The 20674-nt window shown below is 36.9% G+C and overlaps 1 protein-coding gene across 6 annotated transcripts in view; it reads right to left on the reverse strand.

The window, feature by feature from the left end:
- LOC149228165 (autophagy protein 5-like) overlaps nucleotides 1-3500 on the reverse strand; it is a 364837-nt gene extending 361337 nt beyond the window's left edge. For all 6 annotated transcript variants that reach the window (XM_089378074.1, XM_089378073.1, XM_089378072.1 and 3 more), the window contains exon 1: nucleotides 3195-3500. In XM_089378074.1, coding sequence (XP_089234200.1) covers nucleotides 3195-3277 — 83 coding nt within the window. In that variant the 5' untranslated portion in view covers nucleotides 3278-3500. The remainder of the gene's footprint in view (nucleotides 1-3194) is intronic.
- Between the last annotated feature and the right edge of the window lie 17174 nt (nucleotides 3501-20674).

The following is a 20674-nucleotide window of genomic DNA, read 5'->3' on the forward strand; positions in this document are numbered from 1 at the left end:
AACTGCCCTATCCTCGTCATAAATTTTAACACCCATACTGGTTGACTGGTATATGATAGTATTAAGAGCATTCAAATGATATGCAATTTTTGTACCATCTTTCATTTTTAGACTGTATAGTTGCCTCTTCAAGTAGATTCGATATCCTGCTCCATAAGCCTCTTGTTGTGAAAAAACCAAATGGTATTGAGATCTCTGGTATCGAGGCCTTCCTGTTCTTTATCGATCATATTTGCAGGTTTCTTCCTCTTGTCATTTAATGCCTTACGCAATCCTTGCTATACTAACAAATCTCGCATTTTGAGTTTTCCATAATTTGAAGTTATTTTTACCATTAAACTTTTTTGCCTCGAATTTGGCATTCAACATCTTCACCATTAATTCTCTACACACGGACTCTCTCTCTAGATCAAAATTATTTTTTAAAATGTTAATTTGGAAATCTTGGAATTTAACAAATATACATGTATATACATATATACACACTTCCACTTGTCAATTGGGTTTATCTCGAGTGGTTGGGAGGAATGATTGGGATCCTCCCCACCCAAGTTCAATCCTTGTAAGTGACATGATGCACTTTCATGTAATGGACAAGAATGTGTATATTCCTCATATGGAATATATGGCAATTTACCTATCAAGAAATAAAACATATATATATACATACACACACACACACACTTTCACCAAGAAAAGCAAATCTTGTGGCCTTCACCAGACTGGACTTCTTAAGGAAAAAATAGATGTCTACCAAATTAAAATAAATGATATCTATCTCCACCTTTAAAAAAAAAACTCCACCAAAAAAATTAGATGTCTACCAAATCAAAATAAATGATATCTATCTCCACCTTTAAAAAAAACTCCACCGATTTCTTTTCTTTTTTTTTAATTGTTATCTCTAGATAAAAATGGCTCCATTGGCTAGGGCTTACCTCTTCATGACACAAGGCTCCAAGGCTTCTTCTCCTCGAGACAAAGTGGGTGGCCTACGGGTGGTCTATCAATGGAAATGCTTCAGTAGTTTTTACCTCACAAGCCCCTTTTCTAGACTACTCAGTGACCTCTACAACCTTCACCAGCAAGCACATTTGTGCTTGTACAATCGTGGTTAAGATTAAACTCTATGCAACCTCATTGAAGAGAGTTCACTAACCCCTACCTGCAGCTCAAATATCCTCTGGCTTGACCCTTATGGTTTTGCAGCTGGAATAAACTCCAATTGGACCTCCTCCAATCGCTGAACGAACAGCTTTAGGGCCGCTTGGCTCCACCTCCACGAGCCTCTCTTTGATGGTTGGGGTTTTAGCAGCTAGGGTTTTGACTCTATCGCCCTCCTCCCGCAGATTGACTATAACTTTTATTATATAGTCAGATCAATCTCCTCTCTGCACAACTCAGTCTCCGTGCGGCTCCTTCTATGTAGACATACAACCTCTCAAGCCCTCCTTTAACCTGCTCCAATACCACTTCTTGCTACATGCAGCCTGTGTTAATGACACAAGATGATGAATAACTCACACAACATAACTGTACATGGTAAAACCCTGACAGTGTGTCAAGGAAACATCCACGAGGCAAGGTAAGGTATTTTATTTATCAAGAAGAAAAGCAGGCTTACAACTCACTTCAATCTCTCAGGCTAGATCGATATATCAAAGTCCGTTACATTCATTATACAAACTACCACTGGTTTCATAAACCAACACCGTTAAACAGACCACCAACTATTTCCTTAAGTATATTTTAGTCTTTTACAATTTCTTTTAATTAATTGTTGTTACAAATTCTAACACAACTCTGAATCGCTGTAAAGATCATACATAAAGATCTCCATTCACCGTGCCACTGTATCGTGCTCTTCCAGTCATTAGCACAACACTTAGCAGTGCTCTAGAACCCTTTCTTTAAGACCAGACATTTGTTTCCAGTCATTAGCACAACACTTAGCAGTGCTCTAGAACCCTTTCTTTAAGTCCAGACATTTGTTGACCCTCCAAGCGGAGGTTGTTAGTTTCAAATTTTGGAAACTTTCCCAAACGTTTTGGTATAACCCACTGCTGTTCCAAAACACACTTGTTCATAACTTTGACAAAAGCAGCTCCTCAGTAACCTCTACTAGTGATATTAGAGGGAAAATTCAAGCTCGAAATGCAGTACTGGCTTAAGATCCAAAATCCTTTGTTTCAGCTATCAACCTAGAAGCTTTAGTTTAAATTTCAGCATGATAGAAAACCTAGAAATTATGTCAATGTTAAGTGAGTATGTGTGTGTGTTACGTGTCCAGAGAACTGGTGCTTCTATACTTTCATCTGAACATTGACCTAGTTGACCTTAATTTTGTTTATTTCTGATCGTGGTTGTGGGTCCATAAATTATGTGATAAGTTATAGACCTCCTTAATCTAGAAAAGATTGCTTGATAATTGCAGACCTGCAGTCAAATGCGAAATTTGACAAATATAATTTTGAATTGTGAAATCTTTCTCAGCTTTTCAAATTATTGGCTTGGTTTGGGGATTTTATAACCGCATCTGTGTTTCATTTGTTCCAACATCTATAGTGGGAACGACATCACCCATCATCAGGGATTGGTAGGATTTATCGAATTCCTGGCAAATGGGGAAGCAGGGAAATCAATGGAATCCCACGTGCTATAACGGCAGGATGTAATAAAGTAATTTTAGATGTCCACTATGCTAATTACCAATATACAGACCTTCTTCAGCTCCAAACAATTCGCAATGGAAATTTTACTTTAGAACAGACAGATAAGGGATCAAATAAATTATGATTATGATGTTACATTTCTTTGAATTTGTCAACGGGATCTTGGTCCCGTGGTTAAATGGGCTCGTGACACTCTCCTTGTCGGCCATCTCATCCATGGAAGCAAAAGAATATTCGATTAAAAAAGGTGGAATTTTGGGTTCGTGGTTTGAAGAAGATACAGTATACTGATACAATGAACAATAAAGAAGTGTCAAACTTTGGAAATTCGTATGCAACCTATAATTCATTTATTTATTTAAGGAAGATCTGGGAGATATAGTGACACAATTAAACAATTAAATCGAAAAAAGACAGACCGTATCCAATTGCTTTTAATTCCTGATGAGATGGGAGTGATTAGGAGAATGCAATTATTCTGTAACGGAGGTTGGATTTGGAATAGGATGGGTTGTTGCTTACCAGAAGCGGTGGGGGGGCAGGAACTGTTGTAACTTCGGAATCGTGCAAATGAACTTGCAGTGGAATGTTGCCCATCCACACATACTTGCGAGAATCCAAATCCAAATCTTGCACTGCCTCCTCCATTCTGTCCCTGTGATTCTTGTGATATATAATCTGAAATGCCAATGTCAATATGGTGAAGAGCAGAATCAGACAATGACTCCCGCGAGCATTTTTCCGCACGCTTCAATTTACACCAACGTGGAGGTTCTTTGTGGTTTCCCGGTAGCATAACGAACTTTTGTAAGGTTGATCTCAGACATGGCCATAACCATAATTTCAAGAAAATCAGGGAAACATTTATATATAAAAAAATAATATATTATCCATGGATTAGTTAAGAATTTTATTTTTTATTTTTTAAACTAAACAAATAAAATTAAAATTAGAAGCAAAATTGCTTATACCTTACTTTATATTTTTATATCATAAAAAATACTAATGAAAGTCTTAAAAATAATATTTTTTAATTAATATGATGTAATTTATTTCATTTTTAAAAAATTTATGATTTATTTTATTATTTGCATTATTTTTATAATAAAATTGGGGAGAATAAGAGTGAGTTTTTTGAACATGTAATTTTCTTAATTTATTTAATGAAAATTAAGTTTTGTTTGGAAAAGGAAGAGTAATAAGTTTTTATTTAAAATGTGTAATAAAAATTTCATTGGATTTAGTTTTTTCTTATGCTTTAAATCTATCTATTTTTTAAGGGGCGAGTTGGGTAATGTCTTAAGGATTTATAGGTTATTGGTTTTTTTGTTTTTTTATATTTTAAAATTATTTTTAAAGGGTTAGTTGGCTAATGCTTTTAAGTACCTATAAATTTAAAGTGTTAGTTGGCTAATGCTTTAAGTACTTATATGCTATTAGGTTATATATTAGTTATTAGGTTATATATTAGTTATGTTTTGTTAGATTGTGGGATTAATATAATAGAAAACCACATTAAAGTTACTATGTCAAAATTTAATTTTTATATTAATTAAGAGAATTACTAAAATAACATTAGAATTTAATATAATAGTGTGACAAAAAATTCCAACTTTTTTAAATTAATAAGGATATTTTAATATTTATAGAGAAATCTAAATAAATTCTAAAGGGGTATTATTTTTTATAAAAAGAGGAATTGAATAAAAAATAAAAATAAAAAAATAAAATATTGAATAATTATACTTTTTGCTATGGATGTGAACTCATTTGGATGGTGAATGTCTATTAGTCAAATATTTTCACGTCCTTATTGGAAAACCATTTTGATAAGTTAATTTGTCATAAATCATTAGGCAGTCATTGTTTAACATATTATATATTTAACCCTTCATCGAGCTGAACAAAGATGTGTCTGCGAAGGTTGATAGGGGCGTTCGCTACCCTGCCACCTCCCACTACAATTAAGAGCCCCCCATGTATTAAGCATGAGAAGTAATCTTTCATTTATTGTGATTGTTCATCTCACACAAGGCCTTTATATTGCTATGTTTTTGGAAATTCTTTGGAATTTATGCCTGGTTTAGTTTCCTCCCTCATCGTTGGTGGGATTATCCTTTCAGTTGCTTAACATTATGGAGTCTGTAACTAGTGGTAAGGTGATAGAGGCATGGAGTGTTTTTTTCCCTGTTACCCTGTAGGGGTCATGTGCATATGGTGTTGTAGTGGCAGTGACTCACGACTACTTGAAAACTAATTTGCCTTATGGACATGTGTGCTCAATCTATCTACTTGGGGTTTGGGGAGGTGGTTCAAAGCCAAGACATGCAACTTTTGTGTTTTTTCATGTTGGGACTTCCTGGAGACTGCAAAAACTAAAAATGGAGATTGTCGGCGTCATCTCTTAGTTGTTTGTGTTTGACACTGTTGTCTCCGACAAATTGGGGCAATGATCTCAAGGTATCGATTCCCCTCTTGTTCTATGTGTATATGTGGGGTTCAATTCTTTTCGGTCTATTATTACTCGAAGATTCTCTATCTTTTGTATCTCGAGTCTTATTATTTCTTAGTGGTTCTCGTGTTTCCCTTACTTCCTGTAATTTTCCTCTCTTTCTTCATTAGTATGGCTGAAGTTTGTTTTCGTCTTGGTCTTTGGCTCAGACATTTCATGCACCCTACATTTGGTGGTTTTCTGGTTCTCTAGGGTTCATGCATGGTGGTGGGTATCTGAATTAGGGATGTATTTGCCCATGAGGTGGCTTAGGGGGTTTCACTTGTAGTGTCTTGCTATTTAGCAGTTGTGACTTGGTTTGATATAATTATCTTTGGGTGGGTAGGTGTAACAACCCCTGGTTGATTTCCTACGTAAATAAAAATAATAACCAGGGTCATGAGACATGTATTCCAAGTTGAATGTTGGGCAAAACATAGTGATGGGTATCACTAGTGATTAATAAATGGTTATGGAAATTGGCAAAGGCATTGGCAAAAGCAAAGTGGCATTAATTGACATTTATTTATGAAAATAATGGAGAGTAAGAGAAAGGAAAGGTGAAAGGGCACATAATTGCAAGAGGAGGAAATGGAATGAAAATTAAGGAAAAATGAAGAAAATAGAGGCCTCAATGATAAAAAGGCTTTTGAGGATCAGTTCACAACTTTTGGCTGGTTAGCTTTTGTCAATTTAACATTTTGTCAGTTTAGCTTAGAGCTCTCTTCTATTCTCTCTCTGATACTCTGGCACACTTAGAGAAATCTTGGAGCATGCTTGGAGCACTCTAGTTTTCATTGGATTTGGAGAAATAAGGCAAGGGAAAGAAGGAAAGTGCAAGGGAACAGGTGGATCAGCAGCTACAGCTGGATTGATTCGCAGGTAACAGGTTGCATGTGTGATTTTCCTTGTTGATTATTGATGCATGGTATATGCATGTTATTACCTGGTTATGATTTGTCATTAGCATGGAGGATTGCCTGGATTGACAGTGGCTTTACCTAGCTTTTCCATTTCCTGGCTAGCCACGGTGTGTGGGTTTTTCTACTTGTTGTTTCTTATTGGCACTCAGGTTCCTTATGGATGTGGGTTGAGTTACTAGTTCCTGGAGTCGTTGGTTGGAACAAACGCTCTTGAGCCCTTGAACAACTTGGGTTGAGTTACCAGTCCAGGAGCCTAGGTTGGACAAACGCTTTGAAGCCCTTTGTGGGTTAAATTACTAGTCATGGAGCTGGGTTGGACAAACGCTTCGGAGCCCTGTAAGGTTGTGGGTTGAGTTATTAGTTCTTGGAGCCATGGTTGGAACAAATGTTTTGGAGCCCTAGATAGCTTGGGTAGAGATCGATTTGGTTGTTGTTAGTGATGTCCGATAGTGAGGTGGAATCACTAGTTGATGGTTGAGGTGGTTTTTCCTCTAGAAGCCTTAGTTTGGTTTATTCCATAAGATTCCACATTAATGCTTGGAATATGGCGCAGGAGTGATTGGTTGAAAGAGATATTTGGCTCAACCCAATCTATGTTGGGGTGGTACGTGGAAGTCCTTGACTTGGTTGGATTTTTCATATGTTAATAAGAGCTCTTTTCCTCTTGTATTTTCATGAGTAATTGTACTTGTTATTATGTGGCTTTGATGGTTGTTTTATCATGGTTATTATTAAGGTTATATCCTGGTTATAATGATGGTTTCATAACAGGTTCTAGCTATGGATCTTGATATGTTTTGCTTGTTGATGAATGATAAATGAATGCATGAGCTAATAGATATTATTGCAACTATTGTAACCACCCCTCCCACATATAACCACTTTCACCGACCTTCCAGGGTAAACATGAGCTAAGGGCTACTATGACATGACTCAACCTCCTAGATCACATTGAGGAAATGGAGTCGGCAAAAATAAACCTTATTGACCTTCCTAAGGAGCTGCAAGATCCACATGAGATAAACAACCACTTCAGGTGCCCAAATGCTGAGTTAACTTACCTTTTCAGTGATTTGGACTCCCAGTCACTTGCATTACAAGGCAATCTAGCGACTGTAACCCTCCAGTCGCATGGATAACCCTGCCTCTCATCGACTGTAGTCTAGATTTCCCAGTTCTAAGCATGCGACCCCAGAATAAGTGCCACCTTTCAGGGCTTATCTCCAAACCACTACACATAACTTAATGATACTTTATAGAACAATAAATGACACAAGGACAAAGCCTCTAACACAAAACTTGATTAAGGACTTGACCTAACCAAGCCTAACCATGACATTCATTTCGCCAAACATATAGTGAACATGTAACCTACAGGTCATGAATGCATATCTGAACATAGGGATCTAATACTTATCTGAAAATCATCAAGAAGGTTTAATGCCCTCTCATAAGAGTTGCAATAACATCTATTAGCTCATGTATTCATTAACCAATCATTTACCAAATAAAACATATTAAGAGCCCTAACTAGATTTTTTCATAAAACCATGCTTATAACTAGCATATAACCAAAATAATAGCAATGATAGAGCAACCATCAAAACCACATATTAGAAAGTATAAATACTCATGAAATACAAGAGGATAGATCTCTTATTAACATATGCAAAAGGAAACTAAGTTAGGGACTTCCACATACCACCCAACCATAGATTTGAATGAACCAAATCTTTCTTTCAACCAATCACCCTCATGCCATATTCCAAGCATGAATGTGGGACTCACAACAAAGAAACTAGGCTTCTTAGGCTTTATCGCAGTCCCACCAAAACCGATCAAGGGATTCCTAGGCCTGAAACAAGGACTTACACAACCGAGCTAGACCGCAATATCACCATTATTGGTCAAGGGATTTTTTGGCCCAAACAGAAAACATACACTACTAAGCTTTACTGCAATCCTTCCAAAACAAGCTTGGATGCCTCTGGATTTCTTCACCAATACCTTAAGTAATTTTCTTGTCTCCACCCCTAGGATTTACCGCAATCCCACCATTACCGGTCAAGGGATTCTTAGGCCCTTGGGAATTTACCTGAAACCACCTCACTTCGTTACAAAACCATCCGACAATCCAAAGCTCAACTAAATGAAAGAACCCCATCATACCATGGTTATTTGGAAATGGACAAGCAAGGTTGAAACCACTATCACACCTGGAAAAACCCATGCCAATGAAAACAAGAGAACCAAATACACACATGCATGTACTATGCATGCCAAAACTAGCAAGGAAATCATCCATGCAACTCGATTACTGCAAAGCAATCCCATTGTAGCCGCTTGATCCAACTCTTCCTTGCCTGATCTTTGCTTTCCTTTGCTTTCTTGTCCTTCATGTTCCTTCCTTTATGCAATGCTATAGTGCTCCACGAATACTCTAAGTGTGCAAGAGTATGGGAGGGAGAGAATAGAGAGAGACCTCCAAACTAAAACTGATAAAAATCTGCGAACTGATCCTCATAAGCATTTCTATCGTTGAGGCCTCGACTTTCTCCAATTTCCTCTATTTTTCCTTCAATTTTCCTCTGATGCAATTCTATGACCTTTTGTCTTCCTTTTATCCTATTTTCCTTTATTTTCATAAATAAAATGCCAAGTAATGCCTCTTTGCCTTTGTCAATTTCCACTTAGCCATAATAACTAAAATGAACACCCACTAGGATGTTTTGCCCAACATTCAGCTTGGAATATGTGTCCCAAGACCTTGGAACCCTTTTTTTTTACATGTAAAATCAACTAGGGATGTTACAAACCCCTCCCCCTTGGGGGAACACCGTCCTTGATGTTCAATGACACATATGACTAGCAAACCACTGAAAACAAAACATACTACCTATGGAGCTTTATAACACAGCTAGTTGTAGTATTTACAATGACCATTGTTGAAAACATGACAAGCATACCATTTACTGGAGCTTTATAACACAACTCATTATGATATTTACAAAAACAACCATACATAAATATGTACATATATCAAAAATCCTTTGCCTCAACTGGAAAACAATGAAGGATATATAGGCTACATCAGCAACAAGGGAATCCATAGGCTCACACCTCCACCCTCAAAGTAATACCAAGATTCACCCCCTTCCCAAGAAGTCTGGAATCGACTGCCAAAGTCAATGTCCGCATCCAATATCCAATGCTATGATCCTTGTGCTACTTGTTCCCTCATTGAAAATTTACCGACTCATTATTCCAAGGCACACTCTTAATGTGCATCCACTTCGATATGGCAATGATAATGACCAATACAAATCCATCCCTCGACCTTCCCTTCTCTGCTACACAATCCCTCAAGAAATCTGGTCATCCCCTTCCGTGCAGTCACTTACCTTCCAAGTTCCTCGCTATCCCCTTTCCTGGGAGATTCATCCCTTGGAAAGGTTTCCTTGCATCGGAAGATCCAAAAACCATGCATATCCCTGCCTCATAACCATCATATTGGTCTTAGCATGCACATGGAAATTAATGGACACTTTTGGGTACCATTGTCCCACAATGGCCCTGCTCTTGAATGCTTTTTACTAGCGTACTGTTGCTTGTTCCAATTCCTTTTTGTTTTTTATGCTAATTCTTGCAGTCAGTTTCAACCACCCAAATCGGGCATTTCCTTGATTTCCTATACCAATCACATAATTCCCATTAGAGTCAAAATAAATTGAAATAAATTCAAATCATACCTCATTGGTAGCTCGTCAATAAGGCACACATGCAACTCTGTTTACTTCCTATCACAACAAGTCAAACTAGCTCTTTGATCAAATCATAATGTATAAACATATCACATCCAATTAGCTCAAAATGCAACCATCATAAATCATAACAATAGATCACATATAACCATCATAAATCAGAGTCCTAGATCACATGTATAATTAAAACTGAAACAAAATAATGATAGTTATCCTTCAATCAGTTCTTTTCTCCTACCTTTATTCTTTGTCCTTTCCGCACACACACTAAATCGATTGCCACACCCGACAAGCACCCAATACTTCTCTTCTCTTCAATCACATACACATACACAATGTACATCACAACACATACATCCACACATGGAGTACAACACCGCACAATACATACACCTACACCCGATATACATCATGACACACACACCTACACCCGATATACATCATGACACATACACCTACACTTAGTGTACAACACAACACATACACCTACACTCAGTGTACAACATAATACATATACGTACGCAAAGTACAACACAACAAATACACATGTCACAATACCATGACTACATAATACACATACAGAATATCACATGTACAACAGTACCACATGTACGACATGTACACATCACCACCTACATAATGTGTACACAACACCACATATACAGGACACCACTTTCACAATGTGTACACAACACCACATTTACATAGCACTACCTTCACAACGTGTACACAACATCACAAGTACACGGCACCACCTACATAATGTGTACACAACACCACCTGCATAGCATGTACACAACACCACATGTACAACATGTACACAACACCTCACGCACACAACACCACATATACAACATGTACATAACACCACATGTACACAATACTGCATGTACAACATGTACATAACACCATATGTGCACAACATCGTACCACATGTACGCAACACCACAGGTACAACATGCACAACACCGTACCACATGTACGCAACACCACATGTACAACATGCACAACATATACACAACATTAGTATTGCACATCTAGAAACCACACTGTCTCTACTAGGAAACCTTACTTCTAGTTTCTTTCCACTATCCATGCTTATTCCAGCATGTCACATATCACATTACTTTCATTCCACTAATGTATCCCTCAACATTATCTATTATAGCATAAACATAGGCATAGTATAAGCACATAATATCAATGCACATCCACACGATACTAACCTCGTAGATTTATTAGGACTACTCTTCCCACTTGATTCCTTATAAGACCAGTAACCTCTTCATGCCATTCATCTGCATAAGAAATCTTTCCTCCACAAGAATGATCCTTGATGACCCTGCCAGGCAACAACATACGTACATGCATATATACATATAAACGTTAGCATAAAATAGTCATGATTCCTAATGACTCTATCAAACAAGTACATGCATACATTCATATATATATATATATATATATATATATATATATTGTCACAATCATGATTACCACATAACTACCAAATATCATAAGGTCAAGTTTAAGGGAACTCCTTTTATTTGTGCACAACATTGAGAACAACAATTCCCAATTTAGCCAAGGCATATGTTACCTTAAGCCCATTTACTTTACCCTTCTCATGATTATCTTGCCACCATCCATTTACCCCAATGGACCCAACCAATCCAACTAGATGTAACATTCTTACCTTCAGTTTCCCTTTACTCATGCACTAGGCTTCATCCGGGTCTTGCATTACATGTCGAGTTTCATTCAACTCTCCTCGAGCTCCATTAACTTTCCTCTTTCCCAAACCAATTCCCAAGACCCTCAAAACATAAAATGCAAGAACAAGAATCAAATAAGAAGAAAACCATGAAAAACCAATAACAATACGACACCACAAACAAAGTGACATGGCCATGCACCAGACATAAACAAACTACAAATCAAGCACAAATAAATCACAAAGCACTGAAAGCACAAAACTAGCAACAAACACCATGAATCAACCCCATGGGTTCCCAATGCTTCCAAGGGAAAGCTCAACCCAAGACTTCTTCAATATTTCATGGCAGTTTTTTTTTTCCATGCAATCCCTGCATCATACTGCCATAAACACATAATTGTCAATGTATAAATAAATATAACAATATACCAATTATCTTACCTTGTTGTGCCAAGCACATTGCCTTGTAACTGAACACATCCATGCCATCTCTTAAGGGACTCTAATTCCCTTAATGGATCCAGCTATAACTAGAAACCAACTATTATACATGTCAAATACATGTTCATGAATCTAGCACATATCCACATAATGTAAAAAAAATCAAGGTTAAGAAGACTTTCTGTATTCATGCAAAGCACTCATTCGTTTGGAGGTATACTTTCCAAACATAGCCAAAGGAATTATCACCCAATTCCTTTCTTTAAACTTTTACCTTATTGTAATTGAGTCTTATTAGTTGCTATCACATCACCCAACTTTTAGCTATATAGACAAATCAATTGTTACCTTGTCATGCTAATACCGGGCATGTTTCCCTGCAATTGTTCACACGTGTCAATCACATGTTCCAAAGATCAAGACATCGTGTCTAATAATATGAAATCAACTTTTACGAAGACTAACAGTCATGTCATAATCAACTCACATACATTAATTATAATACTACAACTAGCACCCACTAGCATTCAAGTGCATATCAACTGTCTCAACACCTATTATGTTAGTACAACCATCTTAAAACAAGATCATTCCTTCATGCAATCTTATAGACACATACTCATATCATGTAATTAATCAAACATTCAAACAACCTGTAAACATACCATGTTATATAAACCAAATAGACGACATAATCAAACTCATACCTCAATGTATCTCAGGGGAGGCTATCACATATGCACAAGTCAATCCAGATTAGTATGACACAATATCACAAGTATATCGACTCATACCTGAATATCATAACCATAACCATATGCACAGGCCAATCCAGATTAACACGATACATATAATATCAATATCTTAGCTGCAATGACCAAAATCACCATGCATATCACCACGATGCATATAACAACAAATTACTATCGTTCATGGCTATCTGACACATGTGCATATGACCACATTGATCAACTAGCATCTATCATGCATGTAACCACAACAACAATAGAATGAAAAACATGCACATAACCATAATACTTATAACAACCATTAACCAACATACATGCATGGCCAACATACAAACCTGCATGACGATCTACTCTTACCCCGAGGTCCAATGTCGCAACATAGCTCTAATGATCTGCATCTCCTACTCTATCTTGACAAAAACACTAGTCTCATAACATACCAACAACATCATAAACTGCATAATGACCACCATGATGCATGCACAACAAACATGTAGACAACTAACATGCATGCATGAAAAACTCATTCTGCCCATCCAGTCTAAGTGTTGAACCATGATCTGATATCACCCTGCAACCACCCCTCCCATATCTACCCACTTTCACCACCTTGGCAGGGTAAACATGATCTAAGGGCAACTATGACATGACTCAACCTCCTAGATCACATTATGAAAATGGAATCGACAAAAAGAAAACTTATTGGCCTTCCTCGAGAGCTACATGACCCATATGAGCTAAACAACCACTCCAGGTGCCCAAACCCTGAGTTAACTTACCTTTTCAATGATTTGTACTCCCAGTCGATTGCATAACAAGGAAAGCCAATGAATGTAACCCTCCAGTTGCATGGATAACCCTACCTCCCAGCGACTGCAGTGTAGATTTCCTAGTTCTGAGCATGCGACCCCAGAATCAGTGCCACCTTTTCAGGGCTTGTCTCCAAACCACTCCTCAAAACTTAATGAAACTTTCCAAAACAATAAATTACATAAGGACAAAGCCTCTAACCCAAAACTTGATCAAAGAATTTACCCAACCAAGCCTAAACATGATAGTAATTTCGTCAAACATATATTGAACATGTAATCTACAAGTCATGAATGCATATCTGAACATAGGGATCTGATACTTATCTAAAAATCATCGAGAAGGTTTATTGCCCTCTCACAATAGTTGCAATAACATCTATTAGCTCATGCATTCATTAACGCATTATTTACCAAACAAAACATGTTAAGATCCATAACTAGAATTTGTAATAAAACCATGCTTATAAGTAGCATATAACCAGAATAATAACAACGATAGAACAATCATAAAAGCCACATATTAGCAAGTATAAATAATTGTGAAATACAAGAGGATAGAGCTATTATTAACATATGAAAAAGCCAACCAAGTTAGGGACTTCCACGCACCACCTGGCCATAGATTGGCCTAAACCAAATATTTCTTTCAACCAATCACCCCTGCGCCATACTCCAAGCATGAATGTGGGACTCACAACAAAACAACCAAGCTTCCTCAGGCTTTATCGTAATTCCGCCAAAACTGGTAAAGGGATTCCTAGGCCCGAAACAAGCACCTACACAACCACGCTTTATCGTAATCTCGTCATTACTGGTTAAGGGATTCCTAGGCCGAAAAAAAAAACATACACTACTAGGATTTACCGCAATCTCGTCAAAACTGGTAAAGGGATCACTAGGACCTAAACAAGCTTGGATGCCTCATGATTTCTTCACCAATACCTTCAGGAATTTGCCTGTCTCCACCATCAGGCTTTACCGCAATCCTGCCATTATCGGTCATGGGATTCCTAGGCCCTTGGGAATTTTCATGAGACCACCTCACCCGATTCCAAAACCATCCAACAATCCAAAGCTCAACCAAATGAAAGAACCCCATCACACCATGACTATCTGGAAATGGCAAGGCAAGGCTGAAACCACTGTCACACCTAGCAAAACCCATGCCAATGACAACAAGAGAACCAAATACACACATGCATGTATCATGCATACCAAAACTAGCAAGGAAATCATCCATGTGACTCGATACATACAAAGCAACCCTGTTGTAACTGCTTGATCCAACTCTTCCTTGCTTGATATTTGCTTTCCTTTGCTTTCTTGCCCTTCCTTTGCCTTCCTTTCTCCAATGCTATAGTGCTCCAAGGATACTCTAAGTGTGTAAGAGTATGGGAGAGAGAGAGAGAGAATATAGAGATAGCTCAAAGCTAAAACTGACAAAATTCTGTGAACTCATCCTCATAATCCTTTTTATCATTGATGCCTCTATTTTCTCTAATTTCCTTATTTTTACTTCAATCTTCCTCTCATGCAATTTTGTGACCTTTCATTTTCCATTTCTCCTATTTTCCTTTATTTTCATAAATAAAATATCAATTAATGCATCTTTGCCTTTTCCAATGCCTTTGTCAATTTCCCCTTAGCCATAATAACCAAAATGAACACTCACTGGGATGTTTTGCCCAACATTCAGCTTGGAATACGTGTCCCATAACCTTGGTCTTACTTTTTTTTACATGGAAAATCAACCAGGGCTATTACAACTATTAGGAGAGGGAATTAGACCTTCTTGATGATTTTCAAATAAGTATTAGACCCCTATGTTTAAATATGCATTCATGACATGTAGATTACATGTTTAACACATGTTTGACAAAATGACTGTCGTGGTTAGGCTTGGTTAGGTCAAGTCCTTAAACAATTTTTTATGAATAGCTTTGTCCTAATGTCTTTTATCATTATGGAAAGTCTCACTAAGCTTTGGGCAGTGGTTTGGAGGCTAGCCTTAAATGGTGACTTAAAATCTAGGATCGCTACCTCTGAACTAAAAAAATTTGGTTGGAATCGCATGGACGCAAGCTTGTACATGTGATTGGAGGCTTCCAACTGCATGGAGGGCTTGTTGTGGGTGTGGTTGGGGACCCATGCTATAAAAAAGGGTGTCCATCCAGCTCAGGGTTTGGCCACCTGGGGTGGTTACTCAGCCTCTGAGGGTCTTGTAGTATCTGTAGGATGTTGTGAAAGGTCAATTTGTCATCAGTTGTCGAACCCACTTCTTTAATGGGACCTAGGAGGTCGGGTCATGTCATAGTAGCTCTTCCTCTTATGTGTTACTCGGACATGTTAGTGAAACTGGGTAGATATGGGAGGGGTAGTTACAGTAGGTTGGGGATCTAGTTTCTCATTTAGTTTATGCCTTATTGGACCTCAATGGAACATTAACGAATGCGCAGCTAGAGGGAAGTTGGTAATCACTATCAGCAATGTCGATTGCGTGCCCAAGCTCGGGAAGCGACTACTATATTTCATTCAATAACTTGTCATCGTGTTTGAGAAGAGATCTGTCAAGTGGAAACTTATGCCATTAATAATCACTAAGCATACTTAGACTCAGAAATTCTAGAGGAGGTATCTAATTGGGTCCTTGACCCTGGTCACACTAAGTGAAGATGGAACCTATATATGCATTCCATTGCCTTCCACTGGTAGATGAAGACTATTTTGGGTAGACTCATGAAAGAGAAGCATGAAGACCATAATGACATTATTTATTCCTTGAACGAGATCTTAAGTCACCACGTTTGTTTTCGTAATTTGACATTAAATTCGACATACTAAAAAATTGAATATATATATATATAATTTAAGATTTTCGTCCACTCATATATTTATTGTCAATAAAATTTGATGTCCTAGGTTGAACCCTCCTCTAATGCTATTGGAAACGCTTTCATAATTGTATTTATTGAGAATCAAAACCTAGAGGATGGAAGTAATACTACAATTTTAAAATTTAACTTTTTGAATGTGAATCATTTTGTTATTCATCCTTTCAAAAGGATTCTTGCTAAAAACTTTGACAACCACCATAGTCCATTATCTTTTAAAATTGCATTGAAGTAATTCTACAAGCTCTTCCTTTATTTATTCTGTCATGATCACAATCTACATGTTATGGGTTATGTGTGTTTGACTAATGAAATGAGAGATAAATTAATCTAAGTGTAAGGGTGGTAGTTCTTTATTTATTCATGAGTGGGAATAATTTACAAACTTGTGTGTTTGATTAATGAATGGGAGAGAGTTGTATCTTGTCAATGTGAAACCACCAAAAGAGTGGATGAGGGCAGAGGTGCATGACTTATGCAACTATGTTTGCATCGTCAAGGGTCGACTCGTGGCTGCTCATTGTGTTGTAGAGGCATAGCTTGTGACTGTGAGTTGTAATAAATATGGTCAGTGGTGCGTGAGGTTTCAGAGCTAGATCAAGCGGGTATAGTAGTTTTTTTTTTTTTTACATATGAAACTCTAGAATCTCCCAGGCCAGAATATAAACAATTTTTTTCACCAAACTTAATGGAACAAATTCGGCATGGGATGAAGTTCGGTGAACTTTGAACTTGATCAATAAAGTTCGTCGGACGCGGTGACTTACACGAGATGTAGAGGGTGCAACATTATCAACTGTCTTATTTAGAGAGATTAGATGCTCGCTTGGCTCACCTGCAAAGCTATCTCCAATGTGAGCTCAAGACCTCTGCTCCAGCGAGTACAAGTGCATAGGATCTTGCTCCTATGACTTCTTTTGACACTTGATTACTAATTATGTTTTTATGTAGTTATTTTTCGTTTATTGTGTAGCCCATTTTTGGCTAGGTACCATTGTGTTCAAATACAATTACATTTTGTTGAAACTCTTTCTCTTAAATGATCATTCAACAAATATGATTTCTCCTAAGGAGGATTGAGGCTAGTAATATTTTGGACTATGGTATTATATGTGATGTAACTTGAAATTCAAAGGTAATACATAATTAACTTACAAAAAAAACATATAATATATTTGAGAAACATTTTTTAATGTAGTCAATTTTCTCCTACAAATAATATGGTTATAGATTAATGTTTTTGTCTTTATGTATAGATCCTTTACAATTATATGTGGCTGTCTTTTATATATTGATAGTATGTTTTAACATGATTTAGTGTTTGATTTTTACATTTGTTAGTGACGTTTAATTTGACGTTTTTATTTGTATTAATTTTAAATTTCACTTTTATTTATAAAGATAAGATACAAAACTATGGGCCTATACTATGCCCTAAAATTGCTTATGCTTAGCTAATAACTCGTCTTCGTCGGACGTAAGGAAATAGGACAACCCAAGACCCAAAGGTATTTGGCAAGAGTGAAAGCTTGCCCCCTTACAGACCACCATCGGGTAATTCCAAGTGGCTTGATTTTCCTTGAATAATGGTGACGAGTCAGCCTGCATTCATGGATAACAACCAATGATGGTAGTCCCCATTGTTGGTTTGACAACTGAGTTATTATAGGTTTTTTCCACTGTATAATATAAATATTAGATAAACAACTTAACTTTTTTTAATATCAAAACTTTATTGTTTACTCTTAAGATTTAATTAAAAAAATATTAAAAAAAAAACTGAAATAAATATTTTACATTCTTTTGTATATAAAGTATTGTTGACAATGAAAAGATAACGAATTAATTGATTTGTTTCAAATTTTTATTTCTATGTTTAAGAATATTTAAGAAAAACTTATCTTTACAGTCTTAATGAATTGCAACGTTAAAAAATAATGTTTGTAAGCCATAGTTTCCTTGGTTTCGGGTTGTTTATAAATTTGAGGATGGAATTCCTTTGGTTGGGAGCTTTTGAAAATTTTGGGTTTGGGGGTCCTTAGCCCTAGCCCCTTGTCACATGGTCAATAAAAGGGTCAATACCAAGAGCTTAGTCAGTGGGGGCTTAAACCTTGGGGTATTGGATAATTGGTATCGGGAAATAATTTAACACTAGCAACATGAAGCCCTAATACTAACATATTTCGCACTATATATTAGTTAACGAAGGAGTTTTTATCAAGGGAGGGTCGTTAATTGAAAGGTTAGCCCTTGGGATATCAACTATTAACTATCGGGTGATCAACTGTAAAAAGTTCAATAGGTAGCAGTCAACACCAATTCCCTAACATTAAGGAACCCAACAATTTTATGGTTAATGGAGACTGAGGGTTTGAGACATCAAATGATGGATATCAGCTATTGAGTGTCGAGATTTAGGAGGTTGGATTTTGAGAGAAGAAGACCTATCTATTAGGATTTCCTCTCAATATTGACAAAACCTCATACTATGCAAACATGGTAGGATTGGTGACATGACATGTTCACATGATATTGATATGGCACGTTCATGTAGAAGAGGGTTGTTAGAGGTTGACCACGTGGTAACTGACGTGACAAAGTGATGTCATATGATGACGTGGCTTCAATACGGGTCTTGATGACATGGAAACCAATGTGGCAAGTTGACATTGCCTGTTGACATGACTCTGAAGGATTCATCAACGTAATATGAAGCTCGAAAAAATTGGGGATTTAGGTCATTGGTCCTAGCCCGTGGTCATATGGCTAACAGGGGTTTGTGATTGAAAGCTTAGATAAAAAGTTCTTAACCTAAGAGAACAGATGTCAAAGTATCGAACTATTGGGGCATCAGGAGAGAGATCCACAACGGGGTTATAAACAAGTGTCCTTGATAGCAACATAGCCTAACTAGTCTATCCACTATCAGAAAATTGACTATCATTAGATGATGGGGGTGTATTGGACTATTGGTGTGTCAGGGGTCAAGTATCATTTGAACCAAAGTGAAGAAATGTTGGGTTTTCCAAGGGCCCAAGTAGCTAACATGACAACCAACAAGCGTGGATACTCGACATGGAAAATTACATGTCAAGATACAAAGTGACACATGGGCAAGGTCTACCACGTATCAATGACATGGTATTGTAGGATCTTGATGTGGAATTGAAAGGAAAACCTTCTAATGAGCATGAATTTGTGCCTGAAGTTCAAAATGAAATGAAATTTATATCATTGGAAAGCTCTCTAGAAGCAAAAGACAATAGCGATATGAGAAATCAATTTTAAGGAGGTTGATGAAAGAGGAATCTTGATGCCTCCATAATCTAACCTTGGAGGCCAAGTCTGGATGCCCCATACCCTTAGTCAACCATTAAGGGATCATGCATGTTACAAATACAAATCCTATAACATCCCTTCTTTTAAAATAAAATTGTGTTCCAAAAATATGCCTTTTATATTGCAAAGTGTAACTCATAGGGTGCTTGTGGTCCTCATGAAGTGTTAGAATGACTTCAACATAGATGTCATTAGACAACTATTCTTATAAATCATTTTGAAGCCAATATTATAATTACCAACTGTGCTACTACAGAAATGATAATTAGTGTTCCAAGAAATACTTCAATTTATCTTGGTCCTTCTTGATCTAGAATTGCTACCTAATGAGATATAACCACTGATTATTAACAACATGAAGGATTGTCATTATTTCTTTGAATACTTTCTTCCATTTTTCACTTATTGTTACTTTTTTATACATTGTAAAGTGTCGTTTGACACAATCATCTCATTCATTTCATGAGGCAATGCATGTTGAATCTAAAAATGTCAATTGTAACATTGATTCACCTGTTGGTTCCTTTGGAAGTGGAGGAACGATCATATTTTCCAGAATTCCAGTCTGCCTCTTGACTTCATTTTGATAAAAATCTTGGCATATCTGCCTTCTATGGATTAATTTCTGTCTTGGCATTTTATGTCTTTGTCCTTCGGGGCATTTTTGGTTAAATTCAGACTCTTAAAATTTTGATTTTGATGGTTCCTTCCTTCTGAAGATTTTGTAGTGCCATGCACTCAATATTTTTGTTTATCTCAGAGCCCCATGCAATGCTGATGCCGGATAGTAACAGGTTTCTGTATAATTTGCATCAAAAGCCTTATGCCTTCGCTTGTATCTGGACTTTTATATGCTCTTAATATAAATCATGAAGCTT

This window comes from Pinus tabuliformis, chromosome J, assembly GCF_031772625.1.
Source record: "Pinus tabuliformis cultivar Carrire ecotype Pingquan chromosome J, CPIR1, whole genome shotgun sequence".
NCBI classification, from domain to species: domain Eukaryota; kingdom Viridiplantae; phylum Streptophyta; class Pinopsida; order Pinales; family Pinaceae; genus Pinus; species Pinus tabuliformis.